Source organism: Mya arenaria, chromosome 5 (assembly GCF_026914265.1).
Source record: "Mya arenaria isolate MELC-2E11 chromosome 5, ASM2691426v1".
Taxonomy (NCBI): Eukaryota; Metazoa; Mollusca; class Bivalvia; order Myida; family Myidae; genus Mya; species Mya arenaria.
The window spans coordinates 44694297-44713739 of NC_069126.1; the positions used below are offsets into that span (position 1 = coordinate 44694297).

General features: G+C 39.5%; 2 protein-coding genes across 5 annotated transcripts in view; both read right to left on the reverse strand.

Annotated features, from left to right (window-relative positions):
* The window catches only part of LOC128234040 (phosphatidylinositol 4,5-bisphosphate 3-kinase catalytic subunit delta isoform-like), a 40817-nt gene that overhangs the window by 2573 nt on the left and 18801 nt on the right, over positions 1-19443 (reverse strand). For 2 of the 3 annotated variants that reach the window (XM_052947993.1, XM_052947994.1), the window contains 13 exons: positions 19067-19164; positions 16340-16393; positions 14549-14566; positions 12640-12831; positions 12115-12239; positions 8977-9120; positions 7968-8121; positions 6818-6927; positions 5645-5754; positions 2288-2366; positions 1444-1611; positions 960-1077; positions 436-578 (listed from right to left, as the gene is read on the reverse strand). In XM_052947993.1, coding sequence (XP_052803953.1) covers positions 436-578; positions 960-1077; positions 1444-1611; positions 2288-2366; positions 5645-5754; positions 6818-6927; positions 7968-8121; positions 8977-9120; positions 12115-12239; positions 12640-12831; positions 14549-14566; positions 16340-16393; positions 19067-19164 — 1513 coding nt within the window. The remainder of the gene's footprint in view (positions 1-435; positions 579-959; positions 1078-1443; positions 1612-2287; positions 2367-5644; positions 5755-6817; positions 6928-7967; positions 8122-8976; positions 9121-12114; positions 12240-12639; positions 12832-14548; positions 14567-16339; positions 16394-19066; positions 19165-19443) is intronic. The other variant, XM_052947995.1, reaches the window with a different exon arrangement.
* LOC128234042 (uncharacterized) lies at positions 14573-16332 on the reverse strand. Of its 2 annotated transcripts, none has more exons than XM_052947996.1 (2): positions 16165-16332; positions 14573-16113 (listed from the first exon to the last, which is right to left on the reverse strand). In XM_052947996.1, the coding sequence occupies exon 2, from the start codon at positions 15975-15977 to the stop codon at positions 14979-14981; it is 999 nt and encodes a 332-aa protein (XP_052803956.1). In that variant the 5' UTR covers positions 15978-16113; positions 16165-16332; the 3' UTR covers positions 14573-14978. The 2 variants fall into 2 exon arrangements, with proteins under 2 accessions (XP_052803956.1, XP_052803957.1); XM_052947997.1 differs by having other exon boundaries at positions 14573-15768; positions 15823-16332.

Here is a 19443-nt window from a genome sequence, read left to right on the forward strand (position 1 = left end):
AATAGAAATAATTTCAACATACCAAGATTTAATGTTTAATTTTAACTTCATTGAAAGAAGGAACCATAATTGAAACTTATTTTCACAACATTTTCAGTCTTTAAGTTTAAGGCATTGTGAACTAAAGGCATGTGTACAAAATACGAGGCTGTACAATTGAACTTTCAGGAGAGGTGTATAGAAGTACATGTACAACACTTTGAGAGCCTACTACAATTTATACAGGCCTGCAGTCAAGTGTTTAAAACTTTCTTAAGTTGTCCCCATATTATCTTTTGGCTAGTTTGCACATAAAAAGTTCTGATTGGTTAAAATTAAATTTTGGATAAATATTGACCAATAGATACACATTTTGATTAACTTTAACCAAACCAAAGAATTAACCAGTTTGATACAATTGGTTGCTGCTTTTAAACAAAACCGTTGATTATCAACCTGGTGTAGTTTTCTTTATCCTTGTCTCCCTTGGTGATGATGTATTCGAAGTGAGTGGTCAGTACCACGGGCACTCTCTCCCTCTTCACGCCCAGCTTGGACTTGAAGTTGCCCAGAAAGTGCCCAAAGTCTATGTGGAACAGCTGAAAAAAATAAAATGTTTGTATAATCTATCTACCCTACACCTGTTGAAAACATTGATTTAAACTAGTTTTAACTAAAAAAATTACATGATTACCTACAATATGCTGCCAATTCATGTTGAAGTGAATTTGTAAAATAAAATAAAATTCATGATCTCAAAGAATCTGGTTGCTAATAAGAAAAAATGTGTCAAGTTTTACTGAGGCAACACTGCAAGCTTCGCATAACAACGAGAGCTGTGCAAGCAGATCCCATCGCTAGTCCACTTTTCTCAGTTTGTCACTGGGAACAATCACATGATATGCATGGGATAAGGTGGTTCTCAGCTGACATAACTTACACATTTTGTGGTACAAGATGTACATTTTCTTTTTCCATACCTGGCCATTTTCTTTGAGCATAATATTATCATTGTGTCTATCCCCTACTCCTAGGATGTAGGTAGCCACAGTGTAGCCAGCACATGAGAGAAGGAACTCTTCAACTGCCATCTCTAATCTGAAAGAGAAAAAGTATCAATTCATAATATTTGGTTTATAGTTCTTCACTTTAACTTGATTCAAACCCATAACCTCTGGAGTCTGAGGAGGACATCAATACCACAATACAAATCTCAACCTTCCTAATTCATAATATTGTTGTTGTTTTCCTTTCCAATCCAAAAAGGGGCATCAACAAAATCAAAATAAAACAACAGAGTTATGGCCATGTTTTTGGATCCTGATGACCCATATGAAAACGACACCAAGGCTATGACAGCCTCTTTTTCTATCCCCCCCCCTTTCCCTCCTCAACAAACTAATGAAAGTATTATACATACTGCTTTTAATTTTTACACAAACATGCACCCATACTTCCACTTACTGGCCAGGGTCCTTATGTTTTTGTTCAAGCCACTCCCACAGACTCTTCTTATCAAAGGCACTTTTGCTGGAGCTCTCTTTCTGGATGGCAGCCAGTGTCTTCGAGTTGCGGACAACCTCGATCATACCCTGCTCCATACCAGTAGCTACACACCCATAAGCATTGATTCTAAAAGAAGAATTCACCAGCTGAAGTGTTTCTCATTTTATCAGCCATTGGTGATCATGGTTAAATTTAGATACCTAGTATAATTGTTAAATCATTTGAAAAAAGTTACTGCTGGGTGGTTACTTATATGTAAAAGAAATGACCAAAAATACCCTACAGAAAAGGTTATTGCAGTTTGTGATTTAGATCTTATTTCAACTGAAATCACACAAATATTGTCTATTTTATAAACCTTGAGGCCACAAAAGGCTTGTAAGTATTATTTCTTTCAGTATATTTTTTACATACATGTATTTTACTTGGTACATCAAATTATATCAAATCCATAAGGGGTCTCCAGCCATCAACCGCTCATACAATTGAACATTGGTTACCTTAATTACGAATCTTTTTCAGGACTATATTACCAATATATTATTTCAGTGTAAAGCATAGACATTAATTTGTTCAATAGATGACTAAATTTTAAGCAATTTTCAGGAGATGGGATCTACATTGCAGATTAAGACAAAAAAAGTAGCAGAATAATGAAATGGTACTTTAAATATCATTGACATTTGCCAAACATTCTTGTAGATATTGCCGCTATACATCTGACATGATTGAAGTGGATATAAAATAAGTGTTCAGCACAAATCAAAATGAAACTTATAAATGTTACAAATGTTAGCAATACCGGAGATCCAGCCCCTCGGCTTGCCAGATACTGTCCATCACCTCCAACATCTGCAAGGTCAACATGTCCTGACGCAGGTCTGAAATATACACATGTTAGGAGTACTGACAGGGTCTGAAATATACGCACATGTTAGGAGTACTGACAGGGTCTGAAATATACGCACATGTTAGGAGTACTGACAGGGTCTGAAATATACGCACATGTTAGGAGTACTGACAGGGTCTGAAATATACGCACATGTTAGGAGTACTGACAGGGTCTGAAATATACGCACATGTTAGGAGTACTGACAGGGTCTGAAATATACGCATGTTAGGAGTACTGACAGGGTCTGAAATATACACATGTTAGGAGTACTGACAGGGTCTGAAATATACACATGTTAGGAGTACTGACAGGGTCTGAAATATACACATGTTAGGAGTACTGACAGGGTCTGAAATATACACATGTTAGGAGTACTGACAGGGTCTGAAATATACACATGTTAGGAGTACTGACAGGGTCTGAAATATACACATGTTAGGAGTACTGACAGGGTCTGAAATATATACACATGTTAGGAGTACTGACAGGGTCTGAAATATACACATGTTAGGAGTACTGACAGGGTCTGAAATATACACATGTTAGGAGTACTGACAGGGTCTGAAATATACACATGTTAGGAGTACTGACAGGGTCTGAAATATATACACATGTTAGGAGTACTGACAGGGTCTGAAATATACACATGTTAGGAGTACTGACAGGGTCTGAAATATACACATGTTAGGAGTACTGACAGGGTCTGAAATATACACATGTTAGGAGTACTGACAGGGTCTGAAATATACACATGTTAGGAGTACTGACAGGGTCTGAAATATACACATGTTAGGAGTACTGACAGGGTCTGAAATATACACATGTTAGGAGTACTGACAGGGTCTGAAATATACACATGTTAGGAGTACTGACAGGGTCTGAAATATACACATGTTAGGAGTACTGACAGGGACTGAAATATACACATGTTAGGAGTACTGACAGGGTCTGAAATATACACATGTTAGGAGTACTGACAGGGTCTGAAATATACGCACATGTTAGGAGTACTGACAGGGTCTGAAATATATACACATGTTAGGAGTACTGACAGGGTCTGAAATATATACACATGTTAGGAGTACTGACAGGGTCTGAAATATACACATGTTAGGAGTACTGACAGGGTCTGAAATATATACACATGTTAGGAGTACTGACAGGGTCTGAAATATACGCACATGTTAGGGATACTGACAGGGTCTGAAAGTAGTAATGTAAAAAAGGTATGAAATATACACACAATCATGTTAGGAGTACTTGGTGATTTATTGTTTTAACACTAATTTAGGCATCTTTCACATTAGCATGGACAAAACATATCCATTTAAAGTGCTTTTAACTGACTAAATATTCCTATCAGCCTTGACTGACCAATTCTGTAACACTTACTTCATAAGTGATGAATGGCTGTGGAACTAGTCAATGTTCATCAATATGCAGAGATAAAACAAGACAAAATATAACTAGAGCTGCTTAAGCACAGGAATGGTAAACTATTTCTTTTATAGTTTTAAACATGTGTACCCAAAATAGTTGAAATCCATTGTACTGTTACCCGCCATAAGCAATCGTTCTGACAACACATTTGGCAAACTCTTAGTTGAAAATGGGCCATAACTCTGTTAAAAATTGGTATTTTGACAAAGTTAGACACTGTACTTTTGGTATGTACTTTTGGCAAATTCTAAGTTGAAAAGGGGCCATGTCTCAATAAAAAATTAGTTGAGTGCAACCCAAGTCGAAATTGTTATCATAAGTTATCCAGACAGAAGCAACCAACCAACCAACAAGCACACTCCTTTTACCCCTGCCCCCCAAATTTGATTTGTGGGGCATCATAAGGTGTTGCTTCGATTTCAAATCTGTTCAGTTTAACACTAAGGCCAAACAAAATTACCTGTGTTTCCGGTAACCCGACCAACCCTATTTTTTCCTGGCCGACCCTAATCTTTTTTTAGACATATTTTTTTTTTTAAATTCTATCGTAAAAAATATATTTCTTTAGATATATCGTTATTATTTTCGTTCTTTGTCTTTCAGTGTCCCCGGAGAAAATACTTTCATTCCTGATTGTGTATTACCGAGACGGGAAAACAAAATGGCGGAGGGCGGCAAACCCTGTCCGATATCTTAAAATTGGCAAACGCATGTTTATGGTCCAAACACGTGGTTGATCCCCGGAGACATATTTTGCGGTCTTTTTAATGAAAATATTTGAATTAGTTCACGGTGTTATTTATCCATATCCATGTCTAAAATAAAACTTACTTTTTTTACGATTACGCTTTGCGTATATCATGCAGGCTTCTTATGATAAGGCTTTGCAAATTCATGCAGGCTAACTCCCAGGTTCCAATACACATTTCATTAATCGTTATATTAATTTATCAGCAATTATCAATGGAAATCCAAACAAAAACCTGAGAAAGTTAACACATTTATCGGAATGTGTTGGCTGCAGATCAAACGGTACAATTTGTGACGTCAGAGCACGAGCGGTGATAAGATCAAAGGTGCGTGGCTATGGTGTGTATCTAATTCGGTCAGTAGGATACCGTATGATCCCATTTGATTGCCAGGATTTCGCCTAGGGTGGTACGAAAATACCATACGATCGAAAAAAATAATAATCAATAATCGTCGTCTGGGAATCTTAAAACAATGACTGAAATGTTATAATTCACTATAAATATGAATGAAACTTTGATTGTAGTAATGTACGAAAATAAGATACGTAAAATAAATCCATATCCGCATTTACTTGTTCTTTTATTAACCTACCTCCACTTGAAGGCCTAGTTTAAGGAGCTCACAGTTGACAAGAAAATCGGCGATTTTCCTCAAGCAAATTAAAAATTTAGTTGAAAATTGACTGTTCGGCTAGAACATTATTACAGATTTGTTAAAATCGAAGTGCTGGATTTTTCCTAAAAACCGATCACGACTTATATATGAGTATTGTATACAAAAAAACACCAGATTTCATGGGCAAAATTGGCGGGAACATACGGTAGTCGAAGGTAAGGAAATGATTTCAGACATTAAACAATGCTGTTTTATCAGACATTTTGTAAATTAGGCATCATATGGAAAGTGTAAAAAAAAATCAAAAAAAAAATCCCGACCTACTTTCGCCATGTTACCGGAAACACATTTTTTTGGGGGGGCCTAAATAATAAATCTTTTTTAGAAATTGGGTTTTATTTATTTACTTTGCAATTAAAAAAATATTTAATGACACAACACATTCAATGTTAAGCGTACCATCGCCACTCTTGTATATGATGTGTATCTCTTGGCCTTCAGAGTCAGCGTTCGTCCACACCAGGTACAGCGGCCGCTTTTTGGAATCCATAAACTTACACTGGTCCAGCCTGTGGAAAATGAATTGCACTGAATCAGACTGACTGGGCTATTATGGCTGATTGTCTTGAACATCTTCATTCAAAGTTTAAGATTCAGACCTCAAAGGTCTGAATCTTAAAGTAAGTATGTTTTTGGGCTGATTGAAATAAGCTACTTAAGCCTGTTAAGCTTACGAAGTTTCGCAACATTAGACCCTGTCTGAAACAAGGTGAATTTTTTAATGTAACAGAATATCTTTAGCATAGGTTTTTTTTTTTAACAAAATGTGTGTACATGTAAATAATCATAAATCATGCCATCTGTAACATACATGTATGTAGCTATTGATAACATTGTTGCTCTCCAAATAAGGAGATTACAATAACACTAACATTTGCAGCTTAAGAGTCTCAAACACGACGCAAGAACTGAGAGAATATGGGCCCTGTACTTATATTCGGTAGACAAACAAGTCATATGCATGTACATAGGTATAAATAGCACTGTATTGTTTGCATACAAAACTCACAAGCATAAACCAGTTAAGAAACAAAAAAGGATGTCAGATCGCAAAAACTTATGGATAAAGGCCCATTTTTTTAAAACTTATTAAGCATTACTGCTTTACTCACTTAAGTGTCTTATTTCATTTAACAAAGTTACTTAAATATGAAGTTACAAGACAAAAACAGTAGCTCATCTTATTTATCTCAAAGATAATATCCTTTAAAAGCCTTAAATAAGTTTAAAAAATAGTTTGTTTCACTTAATCTTGTTGTGCAGAACTTGTGTGGAGAAATTGGTGCTATGTGTAATGGACAAACATACTATTACTTTCAATAGCATTTGCCTAATTGAACTAGAAGGTAACCCTGAACATTAAGACCACTTAAAATAGCAAGCTTATACACAGGGAGACAACTGCTATAACTAGTTGTATTTTTCATGTCAAGATATTCTTATCTCCCTTTACATGGAGAGACCATGTCAAGTGTATTATCGCTTTGCCTGAATATCACCTGCTGCTGCATTTGACACAGTGTCAATATTGCTAAGAATGATATCTGCAGTAAGGACTGTGCAGGCACTCACCTCAGTTCTTTGAGTTTGTAGAGAGGTGATAGTGGACTAAGGATGTTGGAGAGCTTCTCCTGGAACGACTTCTGCATCAGAATGTCCCGCATGTTCTTGTAGTTCTTTAACTGTACATAGAAATAAATCCGCATCAAGTTCGGATTTCAAAAATAAACACAAAATTAAAAATGGTGTTTACGAAGCACCGTCTTCAATCATTTACGTCTTCCCTGAAATTGGAGCTTAGTTGAAAAAAAAAAATTATTGAAGGAGGGGGACCGGGTATAATAATTTTACTTTAAATCACCATCTTTCTATGGTCCAAATTTCAATGAAATTGAAATTGAATTCCTTCAAGTAGTTTTTGAGTGAGTGTCTGGACAAAGTTTGCGTTATGAAAAATAAGCAAGGGGAAATAAATCTATCTATGTTCCAAGTTTCAACCAATTCCTTCAAACAGTTTTGAGGCATGCTATGGACAAAATTTGGTTAAAGAAAAAGAATACTACTACTACTACGACTACTACTACTACTACTACTACTACTACTACTACTACTACTACTACTACTACTACTACTACTACTAATAATAATAGTAATAATAATAATAATAATAATAGTAATAATAATAATAAAAAGAATAAAAAGAATAATGACAAATACAGTATGTAAGTAGAAGGGGAAACATAATGATGATAAATTTTAACTACAGCTGTCACAACAGTGACAAATGACCCCACACACTGCCTTGACACGGAAATGGGAAACTTTTCCCATTATAATGGAAAATTTAATGATCAAATTTATAGGTTTTTGCCCAGTTGCAAAACGAAATTTTACCTGCCCTGTATAATGTTCAGGAAACATTCAATACTTGTGATTTCAGAGTACCAAAAAATATTGAAATCCATAAACCCTTCATTTATTGTCTGACACCATAGTTTGGAAAAAAAATTAAGTTGAAATATGGCCATAACTCTGTAAAAAATTGGTAGCTTGTAGTCAAAGTCGAACCAAAAAATATTTTAATCCATCATTTTGATTTTGAAATTCAAAATAAGAATAAGCCAAAATAAATTATGTCCAGAGGCTTTTTTTCTGGGTGATGATAGGGAAATGTTTGTTTTCTTAAGGTTTGGCAATGAACATGTTAGGCCCATTACAGTACCTGTTCCCTAAGTACAATCTGACTAAGGGCGTTGAGTTTGCAGAGGGCCTCTATCTGCTGTGTCAACACATACAGATGGTCAGGACTCATCTTGAGGTACGCCTCCAACAAAAGTCCGAATCTTACAGTTACTGTAGGATTATGTAGCTCTGACCTGCAAATATATTGGAAATTACTGTTGAGTACTTCTCTTCACGGTCACACTCTCAGGAAATGTCTGCTCAAAAGCTGTCTAAGTAAACCTTTAGAAGTTGAACCAATTTTAAATTAAAACAAATTGAAAGAAATCTATTTTTAAGAGCTGTCACATTCACATGACAAATGTTCCTGATTGTCCCTTGTTGGATGGATAGCCATTATACAATGGATGTTTGTAAAACATCTATGTCCCCCTAATGGCAGCCAATTAATAATTTCTCATCAAGAGTCTGTGGGATAGTACCAACTTCTCCACCGATATTGAGAACTGTAGGTCTGACAGGGTTTTTTGTGTTCAAGGTCACTGATGCCCTGACTTTTTACCAGCTGACCTTAAATTCGATAAGGTTCATAAACCTCCCTACTGTGTTTACGGACCCTAGGCCTAAAACATACACTACCGGCTAGTTATCGATCAGAAAAGCATTTGTGCCCAAAGTCACCTAGACCTGACCTTTAACCTACTGACCAAAATCAATAGGGGTCATCTGCTGGTCATAACCAACCACCCTTTAAAGTTTGAGGAACATAGGGCATAATAATTTGTGGCATGTGACATCGCCATCTGAGTGTAGTAAAAACTGCAAGAATTCTCAGTCAGTTCATGTTAAACCTATTTCAGACTTACTTATTCTGCTATGTTAACTCAAATAGAAAGAAATTTGTTCCAAATGAATTGCACAGGAAACTCTGCTTGTGAACAAAAGAAGTATTTCTCAATTTTAAGACTCACAACCTCTAATTATTACTTAACACAGGTAGGTCTCATATTTTAAGACTCTTAAACCTCTAATACAGCACAAAGGCTTACTTAAGTAACCAGAAGAGTTTGTGTCCAATGTGTTGGTTGGAGAGTGCCCTTTGGAGGAGAAACTCGGCCAGGGGACAGTAAAGGTAGTTCTCGTATTTCAAGGCCTGCACCAGCTGTAGTAGATACAACATCACTTCATCATCCCTGGAATATACACATTCTAAGAATTTATTTCAAGGTCTGCACCAGCTGTAGTAGATACAACATCACTTCATCATCCCTGGAATATACACATTCTAAGAATTTATTTCAAGGCCTGCACCAGCTGTAGTAGATACAACATCACTTCATCATCCCTGGAATATACACATTCTAAGAATTTATTTCAAGGCCTGCACCAGCTGTAGTAGATACAACATCACTTCATCATCCCTGGAATATACACATTCTAAGAATTTATTTCAAGGCCTGCACCAGCTGTAGTAGATACAAGATCACTTCATCATCCCTGGAATATACACATTCTAAGAATTTATTTCAAGGCCTGCACCAGCTGTAGTAGATACAACATCACTTCATCATCCCTGGAATATACATATTCTAAGAATTTATTTCAAGGCCTGCACCAGCTGTAGTAGATACAACATCACTTCATCATCCCTGGAATATACATATTCTAAGAATTTATTTCAAGGCCTGCACCAGCTGTAGTAGATACAACATCACTTCATCATCCCTGGAATATACATATTCTAAGAATTTATTTCAAGGCCTGCACCAGCTGTAGTAGATACAACATCACTTCATCATCCCTGGAATATACACATTCTAAAAATTTATTTCAAGGCCTGCACCAGCTGTAGTAGATACAACATCACTTCATCATCCCTGGAATATACACATTCTAAGAATTTATTTCAAGGCCTGCACCAGCTGTAGTAGATACAACATCACTTCATCATCCCTGGAATATACACATTCTAAGAATTTATTTCAAGGCCTGCACCAGCTGTAGTAGATACAACATCACTTCATCATCCCTGGAATATACACATTCTAAGAATTTATTTCAAGGCCTGCACCAGCTGTAGTAGATACAACATCACTTCATCATCCCTGGAATATACACATTCTAAGAATTTATTTCAAGGCCTGCACCAGCTGTAGTAGATACAACATCACTTCATCATCCCTGGAATATACACATTCTAAGAATTTATTTCAAGGCCTGCACCAGCTGTAGTAGATACAACATCACTTCATCATCCCTGGAATATACACATTCTAAGAATTTATTTCAAGGCCTGCACCAGCTGTAGTAGATACAACATCACTTCATCATCCCTGGAATATACATATTCTAAGAATTTATTTCAAGGCCTGCACCAGCTGTAGTAGATACAACATCACTTCATCATCCCTGGAATATACATATTCTAAGAATTTATTTCAAGGCCTGCACCAGCTGTAGTAGATACAACATCACTTCATCATCCCTGGAATATACACATTCTAAAAATTTATTTCAAGGCCTGCACCAGCTGTAGTAGATACAACATCACTTCATCATCCCTGGAATATACACATTCTAAGAATTTATTTCAAGGCCTGCACCAGCTGTAGTAGATACAACATCACTTCATCATCCCTGGAATATACACATTCTAAGAATTTATTTCAAGGCCTGCACCAGCTGTAGTAGATACAACATCACTTCATCATCCCTGGAATATACACATTCTAAGAATTTATTTCAAGGCCTGCACCAGCTGTAGTAGATACAACATCACTTCATCATCCCTGGAATATACACATTCTAAGAATTTATTTCAAGGCCTGCACCAGCTGTAGTAGATACAACATCACTTCATCATCCCTGGAATATACACATTCTAAGAATTTATTTCAAGGCCTGCACCAGCTGTAGTAGATACAACATCACTTCATCATCCCTGGAATATACACATTCTAAGAATTTATTTCAAGGCCTGCACCAGCTGTAGTAGATACAACATCACTTCATCATCCCTGGAATATACACATTCTAAGAATTTATTTCAAGGCCTGCACCAGCTGTAGTAGATACAACATCACTTCATCATCCCTGGAATATACACATTCTAAGAATTTATTTCAAGGCCTGCACCAGCTGTAGTAGATACAACATCACTTCATCATCCCTGGAATATACATATTCTAAGAATTTATTTCAAGGCCTGCACCAGCTGTAGTAGATACAACATCACTTCATCATCCCTGGAATATACACATTCTAAGAATTTATATCATAAAAGGGAAGAAAAATATTTCTGTTTTTCATTCAATTCAGATTTATTTTCTTCTTTACTACAATACAAATAACAATTTTCTATCTGCAGAGGGTCATTCATAATGCATCATCTTAGAGAAATTATCCAAGGACATGTCTTATTCTAGAGAAACATTTCTTTAAAATATTGACTGAAATTTATAGAAACATAATTTGAGGGAACGTTTCCTCGATCAATAGAGTCAAAACATTTTAAAATTTCAAACCATGTCAGCAAGTTAACTAAGCTTTGAGTAAATATTTAATTTGTGGATGAACAAGTCTGAATTCTTACATTTATACTCGGCATATTTTTTTAAACAAGTCCTGCTTTTTTAAATCCAGAATTTGATCAGTTTGTAAAGCATTTTATCATTGCATGGTTTGCAGGCTTTTGCTAATTTCGACCACTAAACTTAATGAATTTATGTAATAAATTGCTGCATTGTTGTTTGCAGGCATGCTTTTTTCAAGATATTGCATTTCAGATACTGGATATGGAATAAAACACGGCAAATGCAGTTTGGGTTATTTCCTGACACATTTACTTGACTCCTGTATGGAATTCACTGTGTTGAAAATGACAATAAATAATTATTTTGAAAAAACATGAATTTTTAATTATAACCACACAAGATATTATCAAGGGCAATGCTGCTGAATAATTAACAAGACACCAACGGGAGGAGCCTAGCTCAACATGGTCAAATATTGGAGGCTGTTTGTAACAGATAGTCAAAGGAATTTCTTTGATTGTAATACCATGTCTTATTAGTTATTGATAAAAAATAATCCCCTTATTTGACAATGAAACCATTGGTTGGGAATCAACGTCATATGAATTAATCGACATACAACCTAAAAACTCACTGGCAAATGTCTTTAGTTACCTGAGTTCCTGCAGACAGTCAACAGCGTACTTGCGGACGTTCTTGTCAGGAAAGTTGAAGTCCAGTAACTCAAGAGCAGAGTCTACCGGGATCTTCTGGGGCCAAGTACTCAATAATACCTGCATCTGGAGTAAACAAAGATTCAGTGAATTTTGATGTGAAACATTTGGCATCTCGATTGTCCTTCAAGCAAACATAAACATGAAGTCAAATGCCTGTTAAAACAAGATTGCTGCATGGTGAATGTTAAAGATTGTCTCTTGATGTTTTTCAAATGCCAAGAAGGGGAATAACTTTACTAGTGTTAAAGCCAGAGGTATGGGAATGCTGTACATGTGTTAATTGGCTCTGGCAAAACGTATGTAAAGTTCAGTTGAATATTTTGAGTGTTTTTTGAGTTGTGGCCAATGACACTGACTTTGAGGCTATCACAATAGCCCAAGTATTTTTCTTTGATTTTGTTTTCCAATTGAACCTTTCGAGCCTATATTAAAGCATTCTTTCCAATACTCTAAAAATAACTACTTTTGCAACATCAGCATGGTTGGCCCACTTCACGGATCGCAGCACAAGTGGCAGACAGTCAGAGTATTTCTCCCGTATCTCAAGTCTACTCAGCCAGACCAGATCCTTATCCTGCTCGTGTAGTGTTTCCCACTGCCGGGATTCTAGAATAGTCGCCAGCTGGGACTGGAGACGGGCTGGTAACCTCCAGTCCTGGAAAGCCACAAACATTACTGACCTAAGTTTTTTATATTTATGATGATATAATGTACTGGCATTATGTGGAGGAGTCATAAATTTCATGCAATATTTACAATGCTATACACTAATCATAAGTAGGGTGATATTTTAAATTTACTTACTGAAAATGCAAAACCACTCTGATATAAATATTCATAACTGTTAAACAAATGGAGAGCTTATCAGGCCCATGATAACCATGGTGAAACTAATGAACGTGGACTTTGATACAATATATTCTTTTGTAAACAAAGAAAGTAATTATTGAGGGCAGTTGTCATCAGATATTATCCTCATACCAACTGACAAGGCATTGCTAAGTTCTTACTTTATTTATGTGAATTGAAAATTCACGGTAAAACATCTATTTCATAGTCACAAAAATATCCTATAGCATGAAAACTGAATACACTTACTGAAGATATATCACAGGGTTAAGTTCACAATGGCTCGTGTTTTGCCTCGCACAATTTTGTTCAACGTTAAAGCATATGTTCAATGGAAAATTTAAACCTAAAATAATGCAAAGATGAACAATGCTACAACATGTACTCTTTCACAAAAAAGCTGATTTAAGCTAAGATAATAGTAATGTAATTTGTTGTTGTTGCATTTTTGCCATTTTTTGATGAATTTGAGAATGTGTTTTTTTCAAAGTGGCATCCTCCACCCCTGTTAACATTTTGCCCATGTTTAGCATTTCACACACAAAGTACAAATCTTCAATAAATTCTGAGATTTCAATTCAAACATAATATTTATTTTTTTTCTCTCAACTTCGAGGGCTTAAAATGAGCTTTTGTGAACCTACCACTTCATAAATGTTCATTACTTTATGGCTAGCAGTTTGATCATTTTATTTTATCAATGATGAATTACAGATCTCTAGAATGTTAATAAAGAGAATTAAAGAAATCTGATTAATTGAATGATAGTTGAACACAACAGTATATCTCCACTAGCAAAGCAAATATTATAAAGCTGTATGAAATAGAAATTTGCTGTTTCTATTTTAGAGAGAGTCTATATCATAAAGAAGGAATGTTTGTTAGAAGGCTTGGATATTCATATAAGATATCATATTAACTTTATATATATAAATACTCATCATTTTTAACAGAAATAAATTTAATCCTACTATCACCCCATCTGACAACCAGATCTGGATATTGTTTTAATTTCCCTCCTAAATTCTGTGACAGATGCCAACACTATGACAATACATTAAATTTCTTTTTTTTGAAAGCCAAAGCATATCATAAATATTTACAGTAAATGCACAAAATAAAAAGAGGTTTAATACGCATGCATTACAAGCAATATCTGTAAGAACAAAGTAGTATCATACTAGATGCATGATGGCCAAACGCCAACAATGTCAAGCCTGCCGCTATCATAATTACATTTTAGTTCTAAGAACAGTTAAAATTATAATGCAACCTTAACAATTGACTAATACACATGGATCTTGTTTGCGACATGCTGCCTTTTGGTTGTAAACACCTGCATGGCCAAGTAACGACCTCGCGAAGCCAAAACAGGACAGACAGATGCAAACACCCATGGAAGCACACACACCAAACTTCCAGCCGGCCACTGTGACAAGCTCACTGCAAGCAGGCTCGACAAAAAGCATCAATTATTAGGATTTCTTTTAAGCTATATAACAGCACAGACACTTATTTCAAACCTTGGCTGCCCTTTGGAACTGTAAAATGTACCAAATTACCGAAATACAAGAGTCATGCATAAATATTAATAAACATGTCTTCACCTTAATGTAATAACTCACTATCTGCTTCTATTTTTCTATTAAGTTATATAGTTATTGCACTAAGGTGACATTGTGCACATTTTGCCATGCTCTAGCCCATTACCAAAATGCATAAAATGTGAGTTAGACTAAAAGCTATCCATGCTTTGAAATAATTTTAATGAAGATTTATAGGCCACAAAATAGAAAAAGGGCCATAAGGAATAAAATCACTTTGCTACTTCAACACTACCTTTCACTCCAAAAATAAACATAAACTCACTACCATTAAATAAGTAAAAGGAACACATATTAAATCACAAACATGTACATGTAGACCACCAAACCACTCCCATTCCACCTTTACTCACTGGGGCTTCCTGAAATATTTCCGAGTATCCAAGCTTTCCCCTCCTACCACCCTGTAGACTAATGATAATAGCCTAATATCCAACCTATAACTCCTCTCCCAACCCCTGTAGACTGGTTGCCATGGCCTCGTATCCAACCTATAACTCCTCTCCCAACCCCTGTAGACTGGTTGCCATGGCCTCGTATCCAACCTATAACTCCTCTCCCAACCCCTGTAGACTGGTTGCCATGGCCTCGTATCCAACCTATAACTCCTCTCCCAACCCCTGTAGACTGGTTGCCATGGCCTCGTATCCAACCTATAACTCCTCTCCCAACCCCTGTAGACTGGTTGCCATGGCCTCGTATCCAACCTATAACTCCTCCCCCAACCCCTGTAGACTGGTTGCCATGGCCTCGTATCCAACCTATAACTCCTCCCCCAACCCCTGTAGACTGGTTGCCATGGCCTCGTATCCAACCTATAACTCCTCTCCCAACCCCTGTAGACTGGTTGCCATGGCCTCGTATCCAACCTATAACTCCTCTCCCAACCCCTGTAGACTGGTTGCCATGGCCTCGTATCCAACCTATAACTCCTCTCCCAACCCCTGTAGACTGGTTGCCATGGCCTCGTATCCAACCTATAACTCCTCTCCCAACCCCTGTAGACTGGTTGCCATGGCCTCGTATCCAACCTATAACTCCTCTCCCAAACCCTGTAGACTGGTTGCCATGGCCTCATATCCAACCTATAACTCCTCTCCCAACCCCTGTAGACTGGTTGCCATGGCCTTGTATCCAACCTATAACTCCCACCCCAACCCCTGTAGACTGGTTGCCATGGCCTCGTATCCAACCTATAACTTCTCTCCCAACCCATGTAGACTGGTTGCCATGGCCTCGTATCCAACCTATAACTCCTCTCCCAACCCCTGTAGACTGGTTGCCATGGCCTTGTATCCAACCTATAACTCCCACCCCAACCCCTGTAGACTGGTTGCCATGGCCTCATATCCAACCTATAACTCCTCTCCCAACCCCTGAAGACTGGTCACCATAGTTGTGTATCCAACCCACAACTCTCCTCCCACCCCTTGTAGACTGGTTACTATGGTCTCATATCCAACCTTTAACTTCTCTCCTACCCCCTGTAGACTAGTTACCATAGTGTTGTATCCAACCCACAACTCTCCTCCCACCCCCTGTAGACTGGTTACAATATCCTAGTATCCAACCCACAAGGTCTCTCAAATCCCTTGTAGACTGGTAACCATAGCCTCTTATCCAACCCACAACTTCCCTCATACCTCCTTGCAAAATGAAATCATTTACAACATAACTCCCCTCCCGGAACCTCGTAAACAGATTACTCACTGGAGCTCCCTGCGTGCCGGACGGCTCCATGTTATCTGCAGCACAGTCCATAATCTAAAAAAAAGAGAAAATGAAAATGTTGAAAGGTTCTTTATCATCCACTCATTTACTTTCTTTTTAAGCTAGAAGATTCTAAGAATCACTCTTGAAGTTTGTTTGGAAGTAACCACTACTTATGTCGTTTTGGAATAGCCACAAAAATGTTCACCTGATAAGGTTTAAGCCCACAACCGCTTAGGTAAGAGAAGGTCACCTAAACCACAACACAACCCTCATCCTGGTGGGGCTTTAACCCAAAACCACTTAGGTGAGAAGAGGACACCTGTACCACAAGACCACTCTCACCCTGGAGGGGCTTCAACCCACGACCACGTGGGGGCAAGGTGGACAGCTATACCACAAGACCACTCTCACCCTGGTGGGGCTTCAACCCATGACCACATGGGGGCAAGGTGGACAGCTATACCACAAGACCACTCTCACCCTGGAGGGGCTTCAACCCACCACCATGTGGGGGCAAGGTGGACAGCTATACCACAAGACCACTATCACCCTGGAGGGGCTTCAACCCATGACCACATGGGTGTGAGGCATACACCTGTACCACAAGACCACTCTCACCCTGGTGGGGCTTCAACCCATGACCACATGGGTGTGAGGCATACACCTGTACCACAAGACCACTCTCACCCTGGTGGGGCTTCAACCCATGACCATGTGGGTGAGAGGCAGACACCTGTACCACAAGACCACTCTCACCCTGGTAGGGCTTCAACCCATGACCATGTGGGTGAGAGGCAGACACCTGTACCACAAGACCACTCTCACCCTTGTTGGACTTCAACCAATCACCATGTGGGTGAGAGGCAGACACCTGTACCACAAGACCACTCTCACCCTTGTTGGACTTCAACCAATCACCATGTGGGTGTGAGGCATACACCTGTACCACAAGACTACTCTCACCCTGGTGGGGCTTCAACCCATGACCATGTGGGTGAGAGGCAGACACCTGTACCACAAGACCACTCTCACCCAGGTGGGGCTTCAACCCATGACCATTTGGATGAGAGGCAGACACCTGTACCCAAGACCACTCTCACCCTGGTGGGGCTTCAACCCATGACCATGTGGGTGAGAGGCAGACACCTGTACCACAAGACCACTCTCACCCTGGTGGGGCTTCAACCCAAGACCAAGTGGGTGTGAGGCATACACCTGTACCACAAGACCACTCTCACCCTGGTGGGGCTTCAACCCATGACCATGTGGGTGAGAGGCAGACACCTGTACCACAAGACCACTCTCACCCTGGTGGGGCTTCAACCAATCACCATGTGGGTGAGAGGCAGACACCTGTACCACAAGACCACTCTCACCCTGGTGGGGCTTCAACCAATCACCATGTGGGTGAGAGGCAGACACCTGTACCACAAGACCACTCTCACCCTGGTGGGGCTTCAACCCATAACCATGTGGGTGAGAGGCAGACACCTGTACCCAAGACCACTCTCACCCTGGTGGGGCTTCAACCCATGACCATGTGGGTGAGAGGCAGACACCTGTACCACAAGACCACTCTCACCCTGGTGGGGCTTCAACCCACGACCAAGTGGGGGCAAGGTGGACAGCTATACCACAAGACCACTCTCACCCTGGTGTGGCTTCAACCCACCACCACGTGGGGGCAAGGTGGACAGCTATACCACAAGACCACTCTCACCCTGGTGTGGCTTCAACCCACGACCACGTGGGGGCAAGGTGGACAGCTATACCACAAGACCACTCTCACCCTGGTGGGGCTTCAACCCACCACCACGTGGGGGCAAGGTGGACAGCTATACCACAAGACCACTCTCACCCTGGTGGGGCTTCAACCCATGACCATGTGGGGGCAAGGTGGACAGCTTTACCACAAGACTACTCTCACCCTGGTGTGGCTTCAACCCATGACCAAGTGGGGGCAAGGTGGACAGCTATACCACAAGACTACTCTCACCCTGGAGGGGCTTCAATCCAAGACCAAGTGGGGGCAAGGTGGACAGCTATACCACAAGACTACTCTCACCCTGGTGGGGCTTCAACCCATGACCACGTGGGGGCAAGGTGGACAGCTATACCACAAGACCACTATCACCCTGGAGGGGCTTCACCCAAGGCCCATAAAGGTGTGAGGCAGATACTTTACCACAAGACTACTCTCACCCTGGAGGGGCTTCAACCCATGACCACATGGGGGCAAGGTGGACAGCTATACCACAAGACTACTCTCACCCTGGTGGGGCTTCAACCCAGGCCCATAAGGGTGTGAGGCAGATACTTTACCACAAGACCACTCTCACCCTGGTGGGGCTTCAACCCACCACCACGTGGGGGCAAGGTGGACAGCTATACCACAAGACCACTCTCACCCTGGTGGGGCTTCAACCCACCACCACGTGGGGGCAAGGTGGACAGCTATACCACAAGACCACTCTCACCCTGGTGGGGCTTCAACCCACCACCACGTGGGGGCAAGGTGGACAGCTATACCACAAGACCACTCTCACCCTGGAGGGGCTTCAACCCACGACCACGTGGGGGCAAGATGGACAGCTATACCACAAGACCACTCTCACCCTGGTGGGGCTTCAACCCACCACCACGTTGAGTAAAAATCCAGTCCACAAACCCAATGCCAATCCCACAAAGAGTTTATCAGAACATGTACAAAAGACTCGCTCATACCTTGTTATCAGGTGGAAAGACTATTGGAGGGCTTCTGTTGTAGTCCGAAAAATTAACAGTCAGGGTCATTGTGCCATGGGGGTTCAGGGATACACTGCCTGTAATAAACAGTTTATAAAATATATCACTTTGGCAGGGCATCTTTTATAGTCGGGAAAGACCATGCCGGCATTACAGACACGAGTATTCTCGTTCAGAAATTAATTGGTTGACAGCATAAATATAAGGCACTCTATTATAAATAATAGCATAAAACTAATCTCTCATAATAACACATACTGACCAATGACCACCAACACATGACGTACTTACAATCTGTATGAGAGAAAGCATGCAATGATTGGTTGACTATGGCCACTCAAGACTGGTAAAGTGAT